General features: G+C 43.7%; 1 protein-coding gene across 1 annotated transcript; it reads left to right on the top strand.

Moving 5' to 3' along the window:
- msrab (methionine sulfoxide reductase Ab) lies at positions 1-25,342 on the top strand. The gene is made up of 6 exons (XM_063007689.1): positions 1-204; positions 6,607-6,675; positions 7,613-7,732; positions 8,883-8,987; positions 18,495-18,601; positions 23,528-25,342. The coding sequence occupies exons 1-6, from the start codon at positions 51-53 to the stop codon at positions 23,702-23,704; spliced, it is 732 nt and encodes a 243-aa protein (XP_062863759.1). The 5' UTR covers positions 1-50; the 3' UTR covers positions 23,705-25,342.
- Positions 25,343-26,118: the final 776 nt, after the last annotated feature.

The raw sequence follows: 26,118 nt of genomic DNA, 5'->3' as shown, positions 1-26,118 counted from the left end.
TTGCGCAGGGAGTGAATAGTAATTTGGGACGTGTTCGCTGTCAGGAAGCCATGTTGTTTTGTTTCCGTAGAAGAGCTCATAAGCCACTTTCTGCTCTTCTGTTTCTGAGGATATCTTTGGCGAACTTAAACATGGGAGGCAGCTCGGTGTTACCCAGCAAAGAGCAAGCTCTCAAGGGCAGGGAGGAGAAAATGACCGTGGCAGGTAAATTTGTCCGTGCTGGAACTCCTGTGCCACTGTCGTAAAACACTGTGGTAGAATTGAACCATGGATCAGTGAATCATAGATACAGAATCATCTGTAAACTGTGCAGAATATGATTCATTTTGCCTATTAGACTATATACTGAATTGTGCCTCTTTTATCTTTAGCTTTTTCTGTCACTTTCGAGCTAATTTATTAATCTAAGCACCAATATGTTGTTATGAAATGATGCCATGTTATGCAACTTTGACACAAATGTTATGCAATGCTGAATCAGCTGAAAAGCGATGATTCGTTTTGCAGCAAATGACTCTTTTGAATACTAGTAGCAAATGATTTGGTCTCAAAACCAATAAACACTTTGAAAGTTCGAAAAGAAACAATGATTTAACTTTTATACAGGACTTTATGCAGTTTAAATAATTTAAACAGGGGTTCTAAATTATTTGGCAGCCAAGGACCCCTTTATGCTATTTTTGGAACCCCTCAACTGAAAAGACTTCATCACGACTTTATTATTATTACTATTATATTACAGTTTGTAGTTTGTAGTTCTTTTACTGACTGTAGTCCATCTGTTTCTCTGCATGCTTTGTTAGCCCCCTTTCATGCTGTTCTTCAATGGTCAGGACTCTCCCAGGACCACCACAGAGCAGGTATTATTTAGGTGGTGGATCATTCTAAGCACTGCAGTGACACTGACATGGTGGTGGTGTGTTAGTGTGTGTTGTGCTGGTATGAGTGGATCAGACACAGCAGCGCTGCTGGAGTTTTTAAATACCGTGTCCACTCACTGTCCACTCTATTAGACACGCCTACCTAGTTGGTCCACCTTGTAGATGTAAAGTCAGAGACGATCGGTCATCTATTGCTGCTGTTTGAGTCGGTCATCTTCTAGACCTTCATCAGTGGTCACAGGAAACTGTGTCTGATCCACTCATACCAGCACAACACACACTAACACACCACCACCATGTCAGTGTCACTGCAGTGCTGAGAATGACCCACCACCCAAATAATACCTGCTCTGTAGTGGTCCTAGGAGAGTCCTGACCATTGAAGAACAGCATTAAAGGGGGCTAACAAAGCATGCAGAGAAACAGATGGACTACAGTCAGTAATTGTAGAACTACAAAGTGCTTCTATATGGTAAGTAGAGCTGATAAAATGGACAGTGAGTGTAGAAACAAGGAGGTGGTTTTACTGTTATGGCTGAAAGGTGTGTTATGCAACACTTTTGCCCTTGCTACCAGCTCACTACACGTTCTGCACACCTCCCGTGCCTGAGAGCAAAATGATGCATTGTGGGAGATTTAGGACTATGGCACTAGCATGAGACCATCTGTGAATTTTGCGCTTGAAAGCTCCACCCACGTCGTAAATTCCTGATCCGTCTGTCGGAGCAGCTCATCGTCACAGCAGGCCGGTAGTTTCTGGGCCTTCACTTCCCGTGGGGTTGTAGCAGGAGCTTTAGTGTCTGATGGAGGCAGTACCTGCTGTTCTTCAGCCTGTAAAGATTGAGATCCTGCTTGAGTTCTGTGGTTGGTTAAAATACCAGCTTACTGCAGATCAGTTTACTGTACCTGTTTTGGGAGCCAACATTATGGACGGTCGTTAATTGGCACACAAAACACTTCTACTGGATGTAAATGGGTGCAAGAAGAAATTTCTGTATACAGTAAAGCTCAGAATGGCTCGAGACATCACTGCTTCCTTGGCAGTTGTAATTTTGTTTTGATTTACCAAGATACTGTGAAGTAGGAACTCAATGAGGAAGAATGACCTCATTTATGTACCAGTCTTCAGTACGCCTCACACACTAATGATAATAAACGAAGAGAGAGTCCGGTAGTCACTCCAGAAGTTTCAGGATGACCTGAAAGCAGCGGGAACGACAAGTACACAGAGCAGCAACAAGCACCGCAAATATCTCTGTTACCACCTCCCACCCAAACCTCTGATCATTAAAAAATAGCCTAAAGATTTGCAAATAAAACGTACCACCATGCTTTAAAACCATTTACATTTTCAACATTTAGCAGACACCTTTATCCAAAGAGACTTACATTACAGTTACAGTATACAGTCTGAGCAATTGAGGGTTGAGAGCAAGGGCTCAAGGGCCCAACAGCAGCAACCTGGCAGTGGTGGGGCTTGAACCAGCAACCTTCTGATTACTAGTCCAGTACCTTAACCACTAGGCTAACAGCTTGCCCAATCGGCTTAGATCACAAAAAAACCTCTCATTTTTGGAGGAAAAAACATTGGGCGAATGATCTTCAAATTAAAAGTGAAGTATGGTGGTGGGAGCATCAGCTTCTTCTTTATAAAACTGAACTTTACATGAATTAGATAGTCAGGTTGAGGTGCAGTCTAATGCTGAGATTAGCTGTGCTACCGATCTGGTGGGCGTCCAACAGGCGCAAGGAAGGTCGATCTGAGATCCTCATTCCTGGTGGTGGAGAAGTTATGGAAGGGCATCGTGAAACAAACACTGAATGTACACTTTTCAGAGAAGGGGGGTGGTGCAAGCAGCAGAGCAGTTACAGTCAGGATTGAATATGATTCCCAATTGAGAATGCAAAAGCATAATAATAATAATAACGGTGGCTCGGTGGGTAGCACTGTCGCCTCACAGCAAGAAGGTCCTGGGTTCGATCCCCAGGCAGGGCGGTCCGGGTCCTTTCTGTGTGGAGTTTGCATGTTCTCCCCGTGTCTGCGTGGGTTTCCTCCCACAGTCCAAAAACATGCAGTCAGGTTAATTGGAGACACTGAATTGACCTATAGGTGAATGGGTGTGTGTGTATGTGTGTCTGCCCTGCGATGGACTGCCGCCCCGTCCAGGGTGTTACCGTGTGCCTTGCGCCCGTTGAAAAGCTGGGATAGGCTCCAGCACCCCCCCGCGACCCTGATTGGATAAGCGGTTAAGAAAGTGAGTGAGTGAGAGAGTTGCTGCATCAACAAGACAGCAAACCCCGCACCAACATGTGGCCTAAACGTCTTGATTGTTTTTTATTTCTCCCCATAAAAACTGAAAGGTGGAGGTACATGCATGGCCCAGCCTGACTAGAGTCCCATTAAAAATAGAGGGGAGGATTTTGAAATTGTGCATTCATTACTATAGGATCCTTGTAACCTATGGAAATAAAAACTAGAAGAATGAGCCAAAATTGAACCAAAGTGCTGCACAAAGCTTGTTATTCCATAGAAAGTCATAAAATCACTCCAGGTATTTTTTAAATATCTAATACGCTCTTAAATGTATTGATTTGTTGCTTTTATTTATAAATACGAGCCTAAATGACACGGTGTGAGTATGAAAATGTTGAAATAGTCGCCTCCCCCCCCTCTCCCACTGTACGTCAGATTGTGTGATCAACCAGCAGCCTGAACCTCATCAGAATTCTGATGCTGGTCCTTCAGACCCGCATGCCTCCATCTTGCCAGCAGTAGCTGACGGTGCCCGTGTGAGGGGAGGGAAGGGAGACCTCCTCTCCATAGCAACCGGGAACGGTTGCCTGGAGACCGGCGTGAACGGAATACGAGGTGTATGGTACGGAGCGGTCTCGGATGCTCCTTGATCAGTTGTTTCTCTTCCAGGGTACCGAGGTTTGTGGGTAACAGAAAAGCAGGGTACAGTCACTGAAACGTAGAGTGGCCTTTGCTCTTAGTTCTTCAAAATCAGAATTAACATTCCAATACACGTATTGAGTCTTGAGGTCAGGGCTAAGTACAAGCCGGGTGGCACGGTGGCTAAGTGGGTAGCACTGTCGCCTCACAGCAAGAAGGTCCTGGGTTTGATCCCCAGATAGAGAGGTCCGGGTCCTTTTTGTGTGGAGTTTGCATTTCTCCCCTTGTCTGTGTGGGTTTCCTCCGGGAGCTCCGGTTTCCCCCCGCATTCCAAAGACATGGGAGTCGAATGCACAAAAATAAGCAACTTCTCTGTCGTTAAGCTGTTGTAGAATGTCGTTAGCATATACGAAACAACAGTTAGCACAGAATGGAGGCTCCAAAGTCCAACACCCAAGTGTTAAAATCGTAATGTGACTAGAGTGGTATAAAAATAGGCCCACAGTTCTGTTGCTGTAAGAACTGTAAGAATGTGACTGAAACACCAGAATTCATGAGGTAGGATGGCTGTCCACATACTTTTGACCATATAATCTACACCTCTAAGCTGAATTTATGACTTTTTAGCATTTTGAAACAGTTCTGTAATGCTATGGTCAGGAGGTAGAACCAAACTTGTGAAATGCTGAAGGAAAATTGCTGTAGAACTTGCTTACACATAGGTGACTCTGTAAAGGTGACAAGTAAAGCTTGCTCAACTGTGGACACTGACCCCGGCATTCCAGTAGCTGCTAATTCATGGCATACCGCCATATATGTGAGTCTTTAACCATCCAGACACAGAAATGTCAACATAAGGTGGCAGTTTGGAATTCTTTCCGCCCCTCGGCCCTGGCAACCACTGTTCCACGTACAATAAAAAGACAGCACTCCAAACGCCCCTGGTTTATCCATTTTTTAATTGTGAAATAGCATTTTCAAAATGTAAAAATTCCTGAGCAGTTTCGCCGTTCTCGGCTATTTTACTCCACCGATGGCCAAACCCAGCAGTGCCAGAATGTTCCGGAAGATTCCAACATGCACCAACGCTGTGTAGGATCAGGACAACGTGAACGTAGCCAAACGGTCCACCTGCGATAGTGATCCAGCCAATCGGAACCCGACCATATGCCCGCCGTACAGCTCTCGTGGTCTGCGGTGCGTTGGCCGTTTTCCCAGATTCGACTCCGACAATGTGGCAAGATGGCAGGCACCTGACGGAAAGATGGCAAACGTCATCTCGTCCGTATTCCTCAACGGGTTTGTTCTTGTGATGGATCCCTGTCATTTCGTCCTTGCTGGAGCCCAGTAGATTAATTCCATTGGATTTATTCGCATTGTTCGATTCCGATCGGTTCGTTTCGTCCAGCGTGGTAGATTTCGCCTGCGGTTCTGTAAAGTTTCCCCGAAAAAAGAAAACTCTTTTGTTTCAAACAGTCCCGTCCCCTCCTGCTTATTCTTTTGTCAGCCTCGCCCACCCTGGTTCTGTTTTTTTTCTTCCCTCTTTGTCTTTGGCCAATGGCCGGCTTTGGCGGTGAGCCGCTGAGGTGTGGGTGAAGCCGTTGGCACCCGCTCCGAGCTCATGGTGAAAGAAGACCGACTGGCATTGCCTGGACTACGGCCAGAACTCCATAGGAGGAAAGGAAACCACTGTGGAAGACAACATGTGTGCCTACGGGGGCGTGTGCGGAGAGAGAGTGCGCCAGAGAAAGGCATTATGGGAAGAGAGGGCGTGAGAGAGCGCACTCGCAGCTGAAGTTGGAAGTTTCTTTGTCTACATTATTAAAACACTTTATCCAGGTTGAAATATACACTGGATTCAGAAAGTATTCAGACCCCCTCACTTTTTGCGCCCTCGGATTTCAGACCCTTGAACTCAGAACTCGACTCCAGTCCATTTGACTCAACACAAACCATGCCGCCCAAGCAACCAAGACGTCTTTCGATCTCTGCAATCAAATCTTGGCAAAGCAGCGATCAGAGCAAGAAGGCTTTGAGTATTCCATGGACCACGGGGACCTCATTTTTTAAGTGGAAGAAGCTTGGCCTGGCCTTGAACCTTTCTAGAGTTGGCCCTCTGGATAAGAAGGACCTTGGTATCTGAGAGAATAAAGAGCTCAACAGTCACTCTATGGGCTTCTTTGCAGGGAAGGTACAATCTCTTTGATAGACCATCTGCAGTACTCAATAAATCATAAAATCAGTCCTTTCTGGACATAGGGCAAAACAACCTGCTTGACTTTGCGAAACGGCATCTACAGGAGGCTGGAAACTGGTCTGATGAAATGATAATATACCTATGTAGGTATTGTGTGTGTGTGTGTAATCTGTTAAGTGTGGAGTCTCCAGCGTTAATCCCGCTTATCTCGGGAAGACCAGGCAAATCTATAGTAATCCCCCACCGCTAACCTATATACATATACATATACCTATATTCATCCTACCGCACAGTATTTGCTTATTTATGTTGAATTTGGGTTTATTTGTTTATAACGTTGTAGAAATTGGGCATTCAAATGATACATTTTGTCAGCTTTTAGCTGAGATCATTATGGCACAGTTTATTGCTTGTTTATTGCTTGTTGTTTAGTGTGTAACTGTTGTTTCTGCTGTTTTCTGGACATCCTGCAACCCTTAAGAGACTTTTCAGATACTTATGACTTTCTTTCCTAGCTTTGTTTTATGGTCTTGTGTGACTCGTGCGAATGTCCTTACCATTTGTCTCAGTGAACTTTCCACTTGTGGACGATTGAACCGATAATTGTGTATTTTTTTTCTTTCTCTTTGTTTTAGCTAAGCATGCAGCCACAGGGAGGCCCACAGTGGAGCCTTTTCCTGAACTAACACAGATGATCATGTTTGGTGAGTTTCTGCATCTCAATGCACAATCTGTAACACAAAAGGCTTTTGTAATAATAATAATGATAATAAGTTTAATTTATATAGAGCCTTTTACATACCCAAGGAGACTTTACAAACTGAATATTAGAAGAAAATACCACTAATTTCATTTATGGAGTTGTCCTCCATTCCATAACATTCTATAAACTTTGTTAGGACTCCATAAAGCACCTGGAGAAAATCTGCTGCTGCCACCTACAAGCTATAGGTCCAAAATGATAAGAACACAGTCAAGCTTTAGCCATAGCCATCTTATTTCAGAGTTAATCTTCTTTGCCTGAGCAAACCAGGCTGTAAATCTGTAGTAATCCCCCTAAACCTAGTGAGCTGCCTTGCTGCCTACTGCCTACCTGACCAGCTGCCTAAGTGGAGAGGATTCTAACAAGATATCGAACAGACGGCAGTTACGTCACTACAGTTTGTGTTCACTAAGCTAACACAGTAAGCCTCAGGCTATTTAAACCAATGGGCCGAGGCGGCACAACACGGGCTGCTAGCATGCCAGCTAACGCTAACGTCTCCCTCCGTGTGCCGAACACAGTTAAATTGTCGAATAATCCATCCGCCATATTTGTCATTTTTTGTGAGAAAAGTTGTGCCTCACTGAATGCTGGGATTGCCTTCACCGCTGAGGAAGCATCAGACGCTCCCTTAGTATTTAGTCAGATTAGAATAAGATCACTAAGAATTAAGGCACCTCAGTAGGCAGCATTTTAAGGTATAGAGGTATAAGAATTGAGACATGCCCTCTTCTCAGGAGTGTAGGATGACATAAATTTGTCTATGTACAGAGATCACTAGATTTTAGACAGACCCTGAGTGTCTGGTGGAGAAAAAAAAGAAAGCATAGCATGTCCCTCCTCCTTTCATTCCCTAAAAACCCAGTGTGTGTGTGCAGGTATGGGCTGTTTCTGGGGTGCAGAGAGGCGCTTCTGGACTCTTCCTGGAGTTTTCTCAACACAGGTCGGCTACGCGGGTGGATTCACCCCCAACCCTACCTACCAGGAGGTGTGTTCAGGTAAGATTCTCATCATTTGCTTTTCCCATTTCTGTCATTCATTCGTACCGATTCAGTCGTCCGCATCCGTCGGTCCTCCGTGACATCCCAGCAGCCCTCTGCAGTGCACTGCTCCCCCTCCTCCATCCCATGACCTAGTTGTAGGCAGGCACACGGTGTGTTTAGGAAAGAAGAGGCTCCTGTTTTATCGCAGTTCTATTGTGAACGTATTTGATGCACAAAAAAATTTATCATTTGATATTATTGAGCATTGTATGGTAATAATAACATGTAATTACAATATAATATACAATCATTGGCATCTGTGGAAAGAAATTCGTAAAAAAAAGGTTATCAATTTAAAGTAAAATAAAGAAAAAACGAGGCCACTTCTTGTCACCTGCCAGTGTTGGGTTCCCACACAGATGCATAACGCAATTGGGTAAAAATTAGACGTGCTAAAAAACAGGAGAAAAAGGGAGAAAAAATAGCTTATGGATAAGAAACAACACGACCATTCACACATAAACCCGTCATGCCAACGCTGTCACCTGATTGAACAAACTGACCCAGTTTGTTTGCCGCTGACCTTTTCAAAGCGCCTCCAGAGAGACAAACTGTTTGATATGAGTCGGTAAAAGTGACTTGGACCGTATGAACAAAGCTTAACGTGAACAACAAAAAGGGCAGTGATAGCTTAGTGGTTAAGGTACTGGACTAGTAATCAGAAGGTTGCCGTTTCAAGCCCCACCAACGCCAAGTTGGCACTGTTGGGCCCCTGAGCAAGGCCCTTAACTCTCAATTGCTCAAAATTGTGTTCAGTCATAATTGTAAGTCGCTTTGGATAAAATCGTCTGCTAAATGCGGAAAATGTAAATGTAAACAGCAAGTAAGGAATTTCATTAGTGGAGAGAACTTACAAGCAGTAATAATGAAGAGAAGTTTAGTGTTCCTGAGTCGTTCTTTTAATACATTAAACCACGCTTTTTTTTAATGATAAGCATTTTAGACTCTGAAAAGCTGATTCTGTTTCGCACAATTTCTCAGAAGCTTGAGCTGTAACACAAGTTTAAAAGTGAAACAGGAGGAAAATCCAGATAAACACAGATACACGTGGAGCTTTCAGACTGATGTGAACGCTTCCTAACGTTCATTAACGCTTCCTCTGCAGGTCTGACAGGCCACACAGAGGTGGTACGAGTGGTCTACGTTCCTAAAGATCTAAGCCTAGACAAACTCCTGAAGGTGTTTTGGGAGAGCCACGACCCCACTCAAGGTAAACGCACATCTCACACACGTGTACCGAAAGCGAACCGGCGCAGAAGGAAAAGGTCGAGAGAGAGAGACGAGCGCCACTCGGGAAGTCTCGAGGGTCAGAACGGTACAGACCGCGGTCATGTGGAAAGATGAGAAATGCAAAATACGGCGTGGGGATTTGTCATCGTGGGTGCGCGTGCCCACCGGGGGCATTTAACCCAGTTTCTCCCATCTGAGACGAAGCAAGTCAAACGGATAAGAGTGTGTGTGGGAGGCGATTTTTCCAGATGTGGCTCGATAATGGAACAATAAGCAAAGCAGCCCTAGAATCTGCCGCGCCACGAAATGTATTTAATTTATTAGGATTTAAAAAAATTATTATTATATTTTATGCGTTTTTCTGCCATTTTCTTTCAATTTAGCGTAGTCAATTTGTCTTCCGCTGCATTTTTGGGTATATTGCTGCTCACGCCTCCGACGACCCGCGTGCAGCCCTTAACTCGACCCTTTTCCACCCATGCACTCTGCACAGGCGCCTCTATCCGCCAGTCATGGTCCTTACACAGCATTTGAAGACCCCGTCCACATATTCCGGTCATCCCTCCCTGCAGGCACTGCCAATTATGCCAGACTGGTGGCAACGCCGAGTTTCAAGCCGAGGAGTTCAGAATCTCTGCGCTGGTGTGATAGCAAAATATCCTGCTGCGCCACCTGGGGGCATTTATTAGGATTTTAAGGTAATTCACGACCGCACATAGGGCAATTTAAGTAGCTACAGTTAACCTGGCTGTATGTATTTGGACTGTGGGAGGAAACCGGAGCACCCGGAGGAAACCCACACAGACCCAGGGAGAACATGCAAACCTGCAAACTCCACACAGAAAGGTTCCAGACCACTCCACCCGGGAATCGAACACAGGACCTTCTTGCTGTGTCCGAGTCAAAAGTATACATACAGGCGCTAATTCCTTGTCTTGGAACGGCTCATTAATAGCTGTTGACTGGTGTGTCCATATAAATAGGGCTAGTTTGATTGCACCCATTAAAACATACATGGAACAGTCGGCTCAAGCCAAGGGTGGGAAGAAATCCCCAACTTTCCCCTTATGCTGAAATGAAACTGGTTCGGATGGTTGATTTACGAGTCGATTTACGAGCATAGCCCAGACCCAAGGTAAGGGTTAGGGGTGTTGGGGTTGTTAACATTTGGAGGGGGAATAAAACCTGTCGAAACCTATTACTGAAATGAGCACCTCTGTTGCAACACAAAGGCCAAAGGAAAAGGGCAAGTCATCAAAAGTTTGGACACCTTGATATTCTACCTAACACAAACCAAAAAATAAAGCGATCAGCAAAGGGGGCATTTACTTATTCACACCAGGTCGCCCAGGTCGTCGAATCTCTGGCAGTATTAAGTGAAACGGCGCTCACGAGGGCCTTCGTCAATTCCGCAAAATAATCCAGCCTGTCAGGTGTAGGCACTGCTGCTCTCTGATTGGTCCATTTGAGTGCAGGGATGTGGAAGGGTCTCTGTAGGCTGTTTTCCCATGCATGCATAACTCGGCTCTCTCCACACACACACACACACAGACACTCATGTCGTCTCACTACGGTGTGTGTTCATGTGATGCATTAGTCACTGCATTGCATTTTGTATATGTGTGCGTATGTGTGTGTGTGTGTGTGCACGCGTCTTCGCGGCACGTTCAGAGACCTGAGCATTCAGCCGTCGTCTCCTAGTTCAAAGGGTTTTGCTCTCAGCGGCGTGACTCGCGAGGCCACCAATCGCGGCTCGGATAGCAACATTCCCAGCCAATCGGACGCTCTTCAGCACCCCCCGCGTCGCACCCAGGATCTTATACCCAGCAACACTTGCTCTGGCACTGTGTCTAGGCCGTGGCATGGCACGCAGAGCAAATTTCACGTATGCCGGTGTGTACACGGCGCGCCCGTATGTCGACGCCTGGCTCGGACAGTCAGGTCACGGGTGAAACCTGTCCACGAAAGTGGTACCAGAATCCCGAACTTGGTTCTAACGGCATTTAGAGCATCGACAATCGCCCCCCTTTCCTGCGTCCACAGAATGGGTTGGGAGTTTTCCAAACGTTTTTTTAGCTGCTTTAGACTTTTTGACTAAGCGATTGCTAACTGAATTGCCGTAGGATTGCTAGGACCGCCTCATAGTGCAAAATAACCATTAAATGAGTGAGTCCTAATTTATAGCAATCTGTACCGTACTTAGTGTTCTGTTTCTGTTTCCGATTGATCAAGGGTACCCGGCAACCCGAACTTGCTGCTAACAGGATTTGGAGCATCGACAATTGCAGAATTGGTTGGGAGTGTTCCAAACTCAGTTACCCGAGTCATGCTTTTAGCTGCTTTCGACTTTTTGAAGTTATTACTAACTGAATTGCCATAGGATTGCTGAGACATAGAGTGAAATAACCTGTAAACGGTTACAAGTCCTAATTTAGGGCTATCTGTACCATACTTTCCAATTGATCAAGAGTACTAGGAAAGTAGGGTTTGCTAAACATGGGCGCATTTTCCACGAGAACCTAAACGCTAATCCGCAACCGTAATTATAAACAATAGCATCAGTCAATAGCGCAATAGGAATATTAAGCAAGAAATGGAAATGGCCTTCCCGAAACTCTTGCCACATAGTTAAACACATGTCATTTATTTTATATATAAGGTACCAGACGAGTAATGCAAATTGGAGGGTTTCTGGTGCCTTTGTTGGGCCCTTGAGCAAGGCCCGAACCCTCAATTCTTCAACTCATGCAAGAACAGCGGTACCTTGTAACTTGACATCCCCTAAACTCAAAATCTTTGAAACTCAACCCCCCTTGTGGAGAAATTTGTACCCTCGGCAATAAAACGTCATCAAAGAGCGAATATGAGACGAATCTGCGTTTGTGTGGAATAACCATCAAATCCAGTGTTACAGCTCCACATGTATCTGTGTTTATCTGGACTTTCCTCCCTGTTTCACTTTTAAACTTGTGTTACAGCTCGAGCTTCTGAGAAATTGTGAGAATCAGAATCAGCTTTTTATTTCAGTGTTTTTATATTATATTTGTTATTTTTAGTGTATAAGTGTCAAAAACAACCTCATTACTTTACATTAGTCTAAAATATATGCAGATCCTCAGGAACATGGAACACTACTATTTTTACAATACATCCTTATGGGAAAAAATACCTTGAAACTCAACATCTTTAAAACTCGACGCCACTCCCAGAACCAATTGACGTTGAGTTTCAAGGTACCACTGTCTGAAACACCTGTGTGTCCACATACTTTTAACCATAACGAATAACAAGCAACTGCAGAAATCAGCCCACGATCTGATTTCCGGATTATGACCGTGCATGTAAACACACGAACCGCAACCCGGCACGACAGCTTCATCTCACTTATCAGCTTAAAAGAGGAACCCCCACACCCCCGCCCCTCCACCTTATTCCCACCTGACCCCAAAAGTCTGGCACTTTCTTGGACTGAGATAAGAACATCTTATCTGCCTCCTCTCCTCATCATATCCCGCTTTCTTCTCCGCTCCTCCCCAATCAGCGCCGCATCACTTCTGTCGTTCCAGGATCGTCCGATCCCCGAGGCGGGCCGCTCATCCCTGCGCTCCTCTTTTATCACTTAGTCACTCTGAGCATCCTTCCTCGCCCCCCCAGTCCCTCGCTTCTTCTAAATCTGTAGAAAAGACAGAATAAGACAGGAAGACAGCGCTGTGCTTCTTCACGGCTTTGTCTAGTTTTTTGTCTCTTTTTTTCTTCTTTTCTGGGTCAGATGTACTGTAGATATGAGGGACTGCATTAGCTCCGTGGCATCTTCAGCCCCGTTTGTACCCGCTCTCTCCAGAACCACGATAGTCCGGAACAATAGTCCGTAAGTTCCGACTTCAAATCAGCTTTGTTTTCTACAGCTATGAATGTGATGCACCCAAACTGACCGGAGATCAGCCTGCTTTAAAATGTGAAACTGTGAGTGTTATAAAAGCGTCACAGCTACTGATCTGGAGTCAGCCGTAAAGTCGAGCGTGTTTGAAGAGCGTCACATGATTGCTTTAGTTTGTTGTAATTCTGTTTATACATTTCCCACCCAATTTCCTCACAAAGTCTCTTACATGTACAGCCATCTTTTTTTAGTTGTTTATTTATTTCCCACCCAATTTAGTCTCCTACATGTACGACCATTGTTTCTTTTTTTTTTCTTTTGTTTATACATTTCCCACCCAATTTTAGTTGTGTGCATGTACAGCCATCTTTTTAAATTCTGTTTATACATTTTCCACCCAATTTTAGTTGTTTATACATTTCCCACCCAATTACCTCCCAGTTTAGTCACTTGCATGGTCGCCCATCTTTCTTTAAATTCTGTTTATACATTTCCCACCCAGTTTAGTCATTTGTTTGGCCATCATTTTTTTTCATTATTTTTATAAATTTCCCACCTAATTTTAGTTGTTTTTACATTTCCCACCTAATTTTAGTTGTTTATATATTTCCCACCTAATTTTAGTTGTTTACACATTTCCCACCTAATTTCCTTCCAATTTAGTAATGACATAACGTTGGCCTTAAACAGACTGTCAAGCTGTCTTTGGTCAAAGTGAGGTCATTTGAGGTCACAGCGAAGGTGTTCGTACAGTGCAGTATTTTCAAACAGGACTGCCATGCACTGTGGCGCACACTATGGGACCTTCCAGACTTCTCCGAGCGCAGAAGTTCCCCTAGCTCGAGCAACAACACAGACACGATTGGGTGTAACAGTGGCCGAACACAGGACTGTTGCAGCCATTGTTAGGGGATATTCCATCCAGCGGTCCCTGCTTTAGACACCCTATTGTGTCTGTAGAGTGCCAAATCAGACCAGTGAAGTCACTGAGACCCAAACCCAGGTCTCAGCACTGGTGGGCTTGTGTGATAGATTCCTGCACATTACAAGCACCCACTTTTTGTCTTTTAAATAGTGTTTTTATACATGTACTTGTAACGTTATGCCACCATTATGGTATCACATGGTACACATGATATCACACTGTGTGTCGTATAAATATGGATATTGAATGCACCGTACTGGACTTGAAGGACCTGCTGGAAACATCTGGATACCCGACCCAGCTACCTCAGATTCATTTTGAACCATGATTCAATTTTGGGGCAAATCTACTTTGGTGCTGTCTTATTATCAACAGCCAATCAGAAACCAGAATTTTCCTTCATGTAAAACGTGACATTTTACAGTTTTAAAATCCACCAGTATCGTCTCATCCTCTTATATTCTCAGTTGTGGTTTGTTTTTGAAAGATGAGACGCTCCATTCTTAGAGAACAGCTTCCAAATCCAAATCTCCTAATCTCTCCAAATCTCAGCCGTTTTTATCCAGTCGGGGTTTTCGGGTTATTGAGTTCAATCACGCCGCATCATGGATTAGCACAACCCCCTCCCCCTCCCCCTTCCCCGTCGAAGGAAATAACAACAACAACAATAGCAAAAAGACGCCCCGTTTCTAAAATAAGAACCCCCAAGTAAGACCCCCACCCACCCTGTTCGGCAGGGTGCAGCTTGCACCCGGCACGTGCCTCACGAGGGGTGACCCTCGACCTCTGTCCCTCCCCTGCGGGGGGCTGGAAGAGGCGGAGTCGTTAAGATCTGTCTATCAGGGCCGCTCGGAGCGGCAGCTCAGGCTAATTTATGGAGATTGGATTGGAAGGAAGCGTGTGTTTAAATAGCCGAAATAACGGACGCAGTCGAGGAGCGAGACAAAGAGGAACGAACGAGGGGTTCGGTTAAAAAAAACATGGCTTTATGGATCTGTCTGAGAACCTAGTGATCTCCCTACCTGCGTTACCGAGAAGAAGGCATGTAGATGCATTAAAATGCTGCCTACTGAGGTCAAACGCTTTAGACACCCTATTGTGTCTGTAGAGCGCCCAACCAGACCAGTGGCACCACTGAGACCCAAACCCAGGTCTCAGCGCTGGTGGGCTAGTGTGATAGATTCCTGTGCCATCCGAGCACCCACTTTTCATCTTTTAAATTGGGTTTTATCTATGCATAACAATATGCCACCATTATGGTATCACATATGGGATTACATGTTATCACAGTGTGTGTCTGCACTCCTGAGAAGAGGGCATGTCTAAATTCTTAGGTGCATTAAAATGCTCCTACTGAGGTGCCTCAATTCTAATCAATATTATTGTAGTTGTTTGTACATTTCCCACCTAATTTCCTTCCAATTTAGTCATGTTCATGTACAGCCATCTTTTTTATTGTTTATACATTTCCCACCTAATATCAGTTGTTTATACATTTCCCACCCAATTTTAGTTGTTTATACATTTCCCACCCAATTTTAGTTGTTTATACATTTCCCACCTTTTGTCACAAAAAATTACACAATATATGCAGAGCAACCAACGGAGTTTCTTTCCAATGTAAATAATTTCTCATTGATTTGTAATAAGTATAAAGGTAGAATTATATAGAAGTGTCATTTATTTGTAAATTCGGGCTCATCGGGGACAGTTTAACTGTTTTCGGTACACAGAGGGAGACGTTAGCTGGCATGCCAGCGACCCGGGTGTGCCGCTGGCTTGTGCCCGCTGGTTTGAATGACCTGAGGCTAACTGTGTTAGCTTAGTAGGCCAAGTAAGCCACCTGCGGTGACGTAATCAGCCTAATCGCTGTCTAAATAATCTGCCTTATGAGTTTGATTCGAGTCTTATTAGAATCCTCTCTACTGAGGCAGCTGCCCACATAGGAAAGAGGAAAGAGGCAAACCTAGCAGCTTTCTAGGTTTTCAAACAGACCCTACAATGTACAGCGATTAAGCCTAGACTAATTCTAAAAACATTAATCATGTCCATTTAAAGTCAAATCCACGATGCAGAAAGTGCACAAAAAGTCACAGGGTCTGAATACTTTCTGAATCCACTGTGTGTGTGTGTGTGTGTGTGTGTGTGTGTGTGTTATGCAAGAGGAATAAAAATAGCCTCCACTCTGCAGCGCTTCCCTCTTAGCTTCATGTTCTCGCACGAACACTGCATCACTGCACCTGCAGGACACACACACACACACACGGTCCGTAATCACATAGCACATCGTACTGGCAGATGTAGCCTAGTGGTTAAGGTATTGGACTAGTAATCACAAGGTCGCTGGTTCAAACTCCACCACTGCCAAGGTCCTTAACTCTCAATTGCTTAGACAATACACTGTCACAGTACTGTAGGTCACTCTGGATAAAGGTGTCTGCTAAATGCTAAAAGGCACCACAGCACAGAGTCCTGACCTCAACCCCACTTAAAACATCTGGGATGAATCAGAACGTTGACTGTGATGCCTGAGCTTACAAAGTCTCTCTTGACTCTCTTTGACTTGAGGGAATTAACGTTCCAGGGACTGACTAACGTTCCCACAAAGTGTAAAACAGGTGACAACCGGAACCCCCAGGGTTCGAATCTCGTCTACATACAGACATGATTCCTGACGCTTTGCCATATATGGGCATCCTGTCCGGGATGCGTTTCTGCATACACAACACAGGACACAGTGTGGCCCTGACCAGGATTAAGTGTTGGTTAAAAAAAAACGTCTTCTGTCACATTTCTTCAAATCAATAATAACACATGCTTCCTACTTTACATACTTCGTGACAACAGTTTAGGGAAGGCCCTCGCCTGTTCCAGCATGATTGTGTTCCCATGGAGACGTGGGGTCTGTCGTCTGGATTTAACAATCAGGAGGGGCGTCCACATACTTCTGGCTGTATTTTTTTGTATGTGTCTATGTTAGAGTGTGCAAATGCTTGGAACTGAAGGATGCATCTCTCGCCTTCCTTCTCTCAAATCCACTGTGTGTGTGTGTGTGTGTGTGTGTGTGAATTATTCAGACCGGTTCTCATCTATAATAACTGACGTCTTTGATGGAGGTTGAAGAAACTCAGTGTGCAGAGCTTGTAGTGACAGAGGACGATTGTCAGTCTATAAAATTCGACTTCTCAGTGTACGTACGGCCAAAAGTATGTGGACACCTCTTCTAATTGCACAAGTTCACCTAACAGGTGTATCAAATCTATACATAACATACTTTGTGACTATAGTTTAGGGAAGGCCTAAACAAGGTCCATGGAGACATGGGTCTGTGTGAAAACCTAGTCATCCTGCGCTCCCGGGAAGAAGACACGTCTACATTCTTAGGTACCTTAAAATGCTGCCTACTGAGCCTTAAGCTTAATGGACGTCTCATTTCAAGACAAGCATTTAAAGTGCATCTGTGGGAAATCGTCCCACTTTGTTTAGGTACTGGTGTTGGACTAGAAGTCCTGGCCTGTGGTCAGTGTTCCAATTCATCCAAAAGTGTTCAGGGAGGTTGAACTCAAGACTCTGTGGAAGCCACAGGAACCGTATTTTTGGACGGATTGCTTTGGGTACAGGGGCACACACATGTGGCACAGGAAAATGGAAGCATATAAATGGTTTTACACCGATCAGGCATAACATTATGACCACCTTCCTAATATTGTGTTGGAATTCCTTTTTTCTGCCCCATACACAACAAACTGTGATGCTCTGTGTATTCTGACACCTTTCTATCAGAACCAGCATCAACTGCTTCAGCAATCTGAGCTACAGTAGCTCGTCTGTTGGATCGGACCACACGTGCATCAATGAGCCTCCTGCCGCCGGTTTACCACTTTTTCTTCCTTGGACCACTTTTGATAGATACTGACCACTGCAGATCGGGAACACCTCACAAGAGCTGTAGGTTTGGAGATTCTCTGACTCAGTCGTCTAGCCATCACAATTTGGCCCTCAGATCCTCACGCTCGCCCATTTTTTCTGCTTCTAACATCAACTTTGAGGATAAAATGTTCACTTGCTGCCTAATATATCCCCCCCACGAACAGGTGCCGTGATTAAGAGATAATCAGTGTTATTCACTTCACCTTTCAGAGGTCATAATGTTATGCCTGGTTGCTGTAGTGGTTGTGGCTAAAAAAACACCTGAACTTATCATTTGTAGGGGTGTCCAGTGTAATGTTTTTCGCCTGGTCGCAGATCAACGATTTTCTTATCAAAGTTTAACACTTTAGCATAAAATTTCTCCACATTCTTTGGTGAATTTTATGCTTAGTGGACATCAGTGTTGCGTAATAGCTTATGACCTCAAGTGCCTTTTGTATCACCTGTCCAGCCAGGACGCAGCTCAAGACGTCAGTCAGCGCGGTCATGTCAGTGAAGATAAGCAACAATGTGCCGGATCAGAAATGTTTTACTGCTCGGCATCGCTAACCAGATGTTAATGGGAATAACAAGCACGACGTTTTTCACCGTATCAGCATAAATGTCACACTGGTCAGCATTGTTCCACCTGAAACCGCGTCTAGTGTGAACGTAGCCTTAGGGCTGAAGTTCCGTCGTGGACGGATGAATGAGGGTTCGAAGGACATCACTGTGTCCTGCTTACTTGAGGATTTTACATGTGTGTGTGTTCACAGGTATGGCTCAGGGAAACGATAAAGGGACGCAGTACCGTTCGACTATCTACACGTGCGGTCCGGAGCAGCAGGAGCTAGTCATGAAGAGTAAAGAGCTCTACCAGCAGGTACGCGTACGAACACAAATACACACAGTCCTCACATTCAGGACACGGACAGATGACCGTACTTTATTTCTTAGAAGTGTAGGGTGATGGATATGCAGGTAATGTACAGGTACCAGATACCAGAGGACTCCCTCAAAGGGCTTTTGGAGTCCATGGGTTCAGTGATCTCTCTACATAGACGCATTGTACATCATCCTGCCTGCGCTCCCAAGAAGAAGGCAGTCCAAATTCTTAGATACCTTTAAATGCTGCCTAAAGTGCCCTAATTCTAAGCGATTTTATTCTAATCTGACCGAGTAACAAGGCAGCGGCTGATGCTTCCTCAGCGGTGAAGGCAATCCCAGTGTACCAGCTTCTGTCAGATCACTAAATAACAATCTTCTTGGTTCCAGACTTTAAGATTTGGACACTAACTGTAACAAAGCAGCTTTGTTTTACACCAATGCGCATCAGTTCTCTTGAATTTTCCCCATTTGCTGCCCGTTTTGCTGCCAGTTTCCCTATTGCAGTCATTTTGCCGCTTGCACCACCCCCATGCTGGCCGAGGAAAGCTGAGAGTTTTACATGCCCCCTAGGAGACATGTTCACCTGCCAGCGGTGGAATCTCACAGAGAGCCGAATAGCGTACAGAGAGACTAACCTTGCACTCTACAATCCAGGTGCTACAAAACACAAAACAGTCATCATTCCTCTCTCTGGTGCAGCCAAATGTGCCTGTTTGGATGCCCGGCCAGGTCGATAACACCTCAGATTCAAACCGGAGAATTTGAGGTCCAGCTCACACTCAGGACTATTTTGCAGTCCCTGCAGTCGGGCTCATTTCACACAATCAGCATGACCAACGTCTCCAGTGTCGGTTTGAACCCGTATGCAAACCCCCTCGTTTTCTTTCGGAGGCGACCTCCTGCTCCCTCGCTTGGGCTCAGATGCGAACGCCTGATGGGGGAGTCGTCACACCGGAGCCCACGCTGCTTCATGCCCTTGGCCTTGGGTGGAGCAAAGGTCAGAGGTTGAGGGGGGCAGCTGTGTTTTAAGAAATGCAATCAGATGAGGCAGCCAGAGGTGACGGGACGCTATCAACGACCACGCTGACCCTAAAAGACCCACACACACCCAAATCGTGATGCTAGACGACTGGGTCAGAGCATCTCCAAAACTGCAGCTCTTGTGGGGTGTTCCCGGTCTGCAGTGGTCAGTATAAATCAAAAGTGCTCCAAGGAACGAACAGTGGTAAACCGGCGACAGGGTCATGGGCAGCCAAGGCTCATTGATGCACGTGGGGAGCGAAGGCTGGCTCATGTGGTACGATCCAACAGATGAGCTGCTGTAGCTGAAGAAGTTAATGCTGGTTCTGATTGAAAGGTGTCAGAATACACAGAGCATCACAGTTGCAGGGCTGTTTTGGCAGCAAAAGGGGGACCAACACAATATTAGGAAGGTGGTCATAATGTCATGCCTGATCGGGGTACGCAGAGATAAAACGTAAATTATATATAATTTGTTGGGGTGTACTCTTAAACATAAAGGTGCTAATTGGAACCAAGCAGTGCCAAAAAAAACATTTATTTTTAACTGATTTATTTTATTGTCACATGTTTATTACACTAAACTGTCAGATCTTTAAATTCAATTTAATATAACAATATAACAACCATAACAAAAAACAATAAAACCCATTAGTTATACGTTCACATTTACATTTGCATTTGCAGCACTTAGCAGATGCTTTTATCCAAACAACTGCAACTTACAATTGTGACAGTACACAGTCTTAGCAATTAGGTTAAGGACCTTGCTCAAGGGCCCAACAATAGTAACCTGGTAGTATGGCTAGAAGAAGCCAGCTTCTGATTACTAGTCCAGACCTATATGGGCTAGTCTAGGTAGCCTAGTGGATAAAGGTGTTGGGTTACCAATTAGAAGGTTGTGGGTTTGAATCCTGGCTCTGCCTCATAGCCACAGTTGGGCCATGCATCCACCCTTGACTCTCTCGGCTGACCCTGCGCTCTGACCCAAGCTTCTAAAGTATCTGTGGAGTGAAATCCTTTCCCAAAACATTCTGATAAAAATTTCTGGTCATCAGTCCGAGGTCAGAAACTAGAGTGCTGTTGGCTTATGTAAAAATAAACAACAACAAATAAAATTGGACCGCACTGAATGCTGGGATCGCCTTCATTGCTAAGGAAGCATCGGACGCTCCCTCGTCATTCAGTCAGATTATTGTTAAGAATTAAGGCGCCTAAGAAGGCAGCATTTTAAGGGATCTAAGAATTCGGACAGCCTTCTTCTGTGGCGTGTTGGATGATTTAAAAGCATTAAATGGTTTTTGGACAGACCCACTGTTCGCAAGCCAGATTTTATGATTTGAGAATTGCACTCTTGGCTAAACGAGCACAAATTCCCACAAACGATAACGCACAAAGTAACCTCAAAGTAACGCACTTTCATATAAATGCCTAAGGTTTGTTATTGCATATCCAACAAGCGCATGGTCAGGCATCCATATCCATATATTTTTGCCCTAAAAGCTGAATAAAGAGTAAAGAGTGAAAAAGAGCAGAGCGGCAGAAGACCTCATTTCAGAGCCACGTTTTCGGTCGGAGGGAGGGTGGGGGTGCTGCGATATGCTCCGATATGTAGAAATTAGCAGAACATCAAAGACTTTTTATTCAGAAGCGAGAGGGAGCGAAGAAGGACGAGCGAGATCTCATCAGATCAGTTTTTCCGCAGTGAAGCTCTCACATGTTGAGAGTAAAATTGATTGAGGGTCTGAAGTTAAATGATTTTGAACCTTTTTTCTGGTCTCCGTACTGCTCTGAACATCTGGTTGTTTCTTTCAGATTCAGCCGCATTTGCATATTTTATCCCTCGCCATTAAAAATCCTCAGCGCAGTTTTGTCTGGCCTGTCAAGGTCAATCGAAGGTCGTGCAAAATTAAACGCAGCGGATTAGTTTTGCTTTATTTTCAGCTGCTAGCTACACGTCTGAAGTGTTTTTGAAGTGCAACAGTATTGCCATTCAGATCGCTAAAGCGGTAATCTAAAAAATCCACTTTAAATAGGGTGGAGGAATGTAAACAAACAAGATGCTCAAGCAGTTAAATACACATGGGGTGTTAATGCTAGTGTGCAGTTCCAAATGCATTATACTGTGCATTTTGTATGTTTTATTATTTATTTATATGGGTTTTTTTTTTACACATTTTTGAAAGATGGAGGGGCAGGATAGGAAATATGAGGTTCTTAGATTCCCCTGTAACACAAGTGTTTGATGTAATAAAGTAATTCAGCTCACTAACACTTACATTTTCCAATAAATATGTAATATATAATCATGCAAACATTGTTTTTTTCTTGTTACACCCTCAAACATTGTCATATTATGTCATTTTAAATGTGGTTTTTCCAAATAACCGCCAATTAGAAAACTGCTTCTATCTCTTTAGTCTATTTTAGTCTAAATAGAAAGCCCAATTTTTTTAATGCACTTTCAGGTGTCAAATATTACAGGCACATAAAAAATGCGGACTTTCAGTTTTTATCTCATTACATACACAACACTGACACCTAGTGGATCTGGTTTGGAACTGCAGCTTATTCATTTACACTCCAGGCTAAAAGTGTTTAAATATATAAAAACAAAAGAAAATGGACATTTTACAGTGTACAGGAATCGTCGCGAATGTGAAAAAGCTTTGAAAAGTGAACAGGTACCATATTATTAAGCTTAATTGTAGAAATAAACAATAAATCAACACATACTTCATTACATACACAACACTGACACCTAGTGGATTCGGCTTAGAACTACAGGTTATTAAATTACACTCCGGGCTAAAAGTGAGTTGTTTAAATACACCCATCAGCCATAACATTAAAACCACCTCCTTGTTTCTACACTCACTGTCCATTTTATCAGCTCCACTTACCATATAGAAGCACTTTGTAGTTCTACAATTACTGACTGCAGTCCATCTGTTTCTCTGCATGCTTTGTTAGCCCCCTTTCATACTGTTCTTCAATGGTCAGGACCCCCACAGGACCACCACAGAGCAGGTATTATTTAGGTGGTGGATCATTCTCAGCACTGCAGTGACACTGACATGGTGGTGGTGTGTTAGTGTGTGTTGTGCTGGTATGATGTGGATAAAACACAGCAGCACTGCTGGAGTTTTTAAACACCTCACTGTCACTGCTGGACTGAGAATAGTCCACCAACCAAAAATATACAGCCAACAGCGCCCCATGGGCAGCGTCCTGTGATCACTGATGAAGGTTTAGAAGATGACCGACTCAAACAGCAGCAATAGATGAGCGATCGTCTCTGACTTTACATCTACAAGGTGGACCAACTAGGTAGGAGTGTCTAATAGAGTGGACAGTGAGTGGATACGGTATTTAAAAACTCCAGCAGCGCTGCTGTGTCTGATCCACATCATACCAGCACAACACACACTAACACACCACCACCATGTCAGTGTCACTGCAGTGCTGAGAATGATCCATCACCTAAATAATAACTGCTCTGTGGTGGTCCTGTGGGGGTCCTGACCATTGAAGAACAGCATGAAAAGGGGCTAACAAAGCATGCAGAGAAACAGATGGACTACAGTCAGTAATTGTAGAACTACAAAGTGCTTCTTTATGGTAAGTGGAGCTGATAAAATGGACAGTGAGTGTAGAAACAAGGAGGTGGTTTTAATGTTATAATTCATCATGGCAAGTGATTTCTTTTCTTTTCTCTTGATTTTGTTTCTCTGGGATAAATGGGAACGTAAATTGCTTTGTCTTTTTTTTAAATGGGCACAAATTCCTACAACCACTTAAAATTTTTGGTCCATATAGAATCCAAAAATGAAACATAAATCACTTTTTTCTCTCATGCTTTGTTTTACTTTGTTTTTTTCTGTCTCCTGATATCACACAGGCTTTGAGGGAGAAAGGCCGGGGTGCGATCACCACCGAAATCAGAGAGAACCCGGTCTTCTACTACGCAGAGGATTACCACCAGCAGTACCTGCACAAGGTCCCTGATGGTTACTGCGGACTGAAGGGAACGGGAGTCACCTGCTCCTTCGGGGCAAGTTCCAAGGCTGAACTTTGACTCAGAAGAGTCAGTGCATGTCGCCTTTTGTAGCACATGGGTTTGTAGGAGAGATGGAAGTAAATGTGTGGGTGTGTAGATAAATCATAGGCATAAATAATCGTGTAATAGCAATAATATTATACCTGTAATACATTTGCACACAGATCCTATGTACAATGAGAGGAGAGCTAGTCTTAAACCACTTTTTGTGTACTCAAAAGAAGTCATTTTGAGAGTCATGTTCCTGGTGTTTGCTTTGTTAAAACGATAACTTGCCTAGATTTCAAATTAGCAATGTCCAGGTACGTCTCTTCATTCATGTTTTTATTTTCATGGTGTGTTATTCCTCAGTACTATCTGCCAAGAAGCTGCCCTATATCATGATGCTTCCACCACCATACTTTACTATAAACTTGAAACTTCATCTTAAGAATCTGAACTTCTTCCTTTCCTTCAACCATAGTGATCTCCAACCATAATGATCTGATATTCTTTTGCCATATGGTTTGATTGTTGTTGCTGACTGTTGTTCCTGCTCCTTTCAGGTCATCCTGCAACCTATTTTAATTAATTGCTGGCTTCATATTTTTTATTATTAGTCTAAGAGCATTTTGAGAAATTCTGGGTGGCTTACAATCCTGTCTGGGGACAAATTGTGGTTCCTTGAGCTTCGCACATACTAAATCAGTTAGACGGCAAAGTATTTAAAGTATAATGTGTTTGCTGTTTGGTGTGGCTCCTTGACTTTTATCATGATTGCTACTCATTGCGCAATAAAATTAGGCAGATGAAGTTCATGGGCACAAACAGTGAATTAAAAACAAAAATAATAATAGTGGAATATTTGTTCCTCTTTGCCGTGTGACCTTGTCATTAAACAAAGACCCAGAAAAATGATGTGAGGATTTTTGTCATGTAAACAGGATTATTCACAGGAGCAGATTGAGATACTGTGTGACACATTACATCAGGAACACTCACATATGAACACTAGTGCATTAATGACGTTCTGTATGTATACGGACGCTCCTTGTAATTATTAAATTCATGGGTTTTGGTCACACCTATTGCTAAACAGTGTTTAAATTCTAATCTTGTAGTAACAGTTTGAACAAAGTGAGTTTGGTTTAGATGAACTCCAGTGGCCTGCACACAGCCCTGAGCTCAACACCATTGAACACATTTGGGATGAATCGGAACGTCAACGGCAAGCCAGGTCTTCTCATTTAACATGTGTCTGACCTTAAAAATGCTGTTGATCATACAGATACTCTGGTTGAATCTGGCCGTACACAACTCAAATGTTATTTTTTCTGTTGTACTAATAAGACTTGTTCCCAAATATTCTTGTGTTTTCTATTTGCAAAATATATTCCTTACAATAACCACTGTGTTTAATGCTTTAATTGCAATATTTCTGCTTCTTTTTAGTTTTTTGTGATTAAATCTTTCATGCAATTCACGAGACTCTGAATGCACATTCATGAGATTACAAACAGAACTTTATTAATGATAGAATTGCTTGTGCCTTGAGGATAAGTTCCAAAATCATCATTCAGAGCATGAAAATGTGGATGTATTATATAAAATGCTAAACACATACCTAGCTTGGGATGTTCTTCTAAAATTTGCATTCAATAAAATAAATAAAAAAAATTTTACGGTTCGTTATTTAGATGCATGTCGCAGTTCTCACTTCTACCACTAGATGTCAGTAGATCTCAATCCAACGTATTTTCCCGCTCACCACGTCCTAATAGGAACACCGGGTGCTCGACAGAAATGCACCCTAGCCAGTCCACCTGCTGTCATGTTTTCAGGAGGTGTTGGTGGGGAGGAAGATGGCAGTAACGAGGCGGAGCTCTTTCTTGGAGCAGTGTCAGGACTACACGTAGCACCACTATGCCAGCAATACTGTCATGCACTGTATTATTCCGTTCTGTTTCGGAATAGGTTATTAGTAGCACCCTACATGTTTTAGTGCACTTTCCTCAGTTTATCTGACACCCTACATGTTGTTTCTGTTTTATTCTTGATCCATGTGCCCATATTTTTAGTTGTTACTCGTGCCAGCTCTCTGAACCTGGAGGCAGCATTCGTTTGGCCGGGTGTGCCAAAGTAGCTCATGGTGAAATCATGTAAAAATGAAAGGAAAGATTGTTTGCACCATAGTTGTTGATTGTTAGATGACAATGCAGATTTAACTATGCGTTTCATCAGATGGCTGTACTGAACAGTTGGCATCATTTGGCTTCCTTCAAACGCGACCCAGGGAACACAAGTTTCAGTTCATGTTTTGTTAATTTCTGTTTGTTTTATAATTTTTCTCTGTGACTCACTTTTTTGGCGACCCAAGGTTTAAAAAACCCTGCTCTAGAAGCATTAGAAACAATGCAAATTTGACTTATTGGACCATGTTATATTTTTCAATT

This window comes from Trichomycterus rosablanca, chromosome 13, assembly GCF_030014385.1.
Source record: "Trichomycterus rosablanca isolate fTriRos1 chromosome 13, fTriRos1.hap1, whole genome shotgun sequence".
Lineage (NCBI taxonomy): Eukaryota > Metazoa > Chordata > Actinopteri > Siluriformes > Trichomycteridae > Trichomycterus > Trichomycterus rosablanca.
The sequence above is the reverse complement of the archived record's forward strand: the minus strand, read 5'-3'. Positions and strand labels throughout refer to the sequence as shown.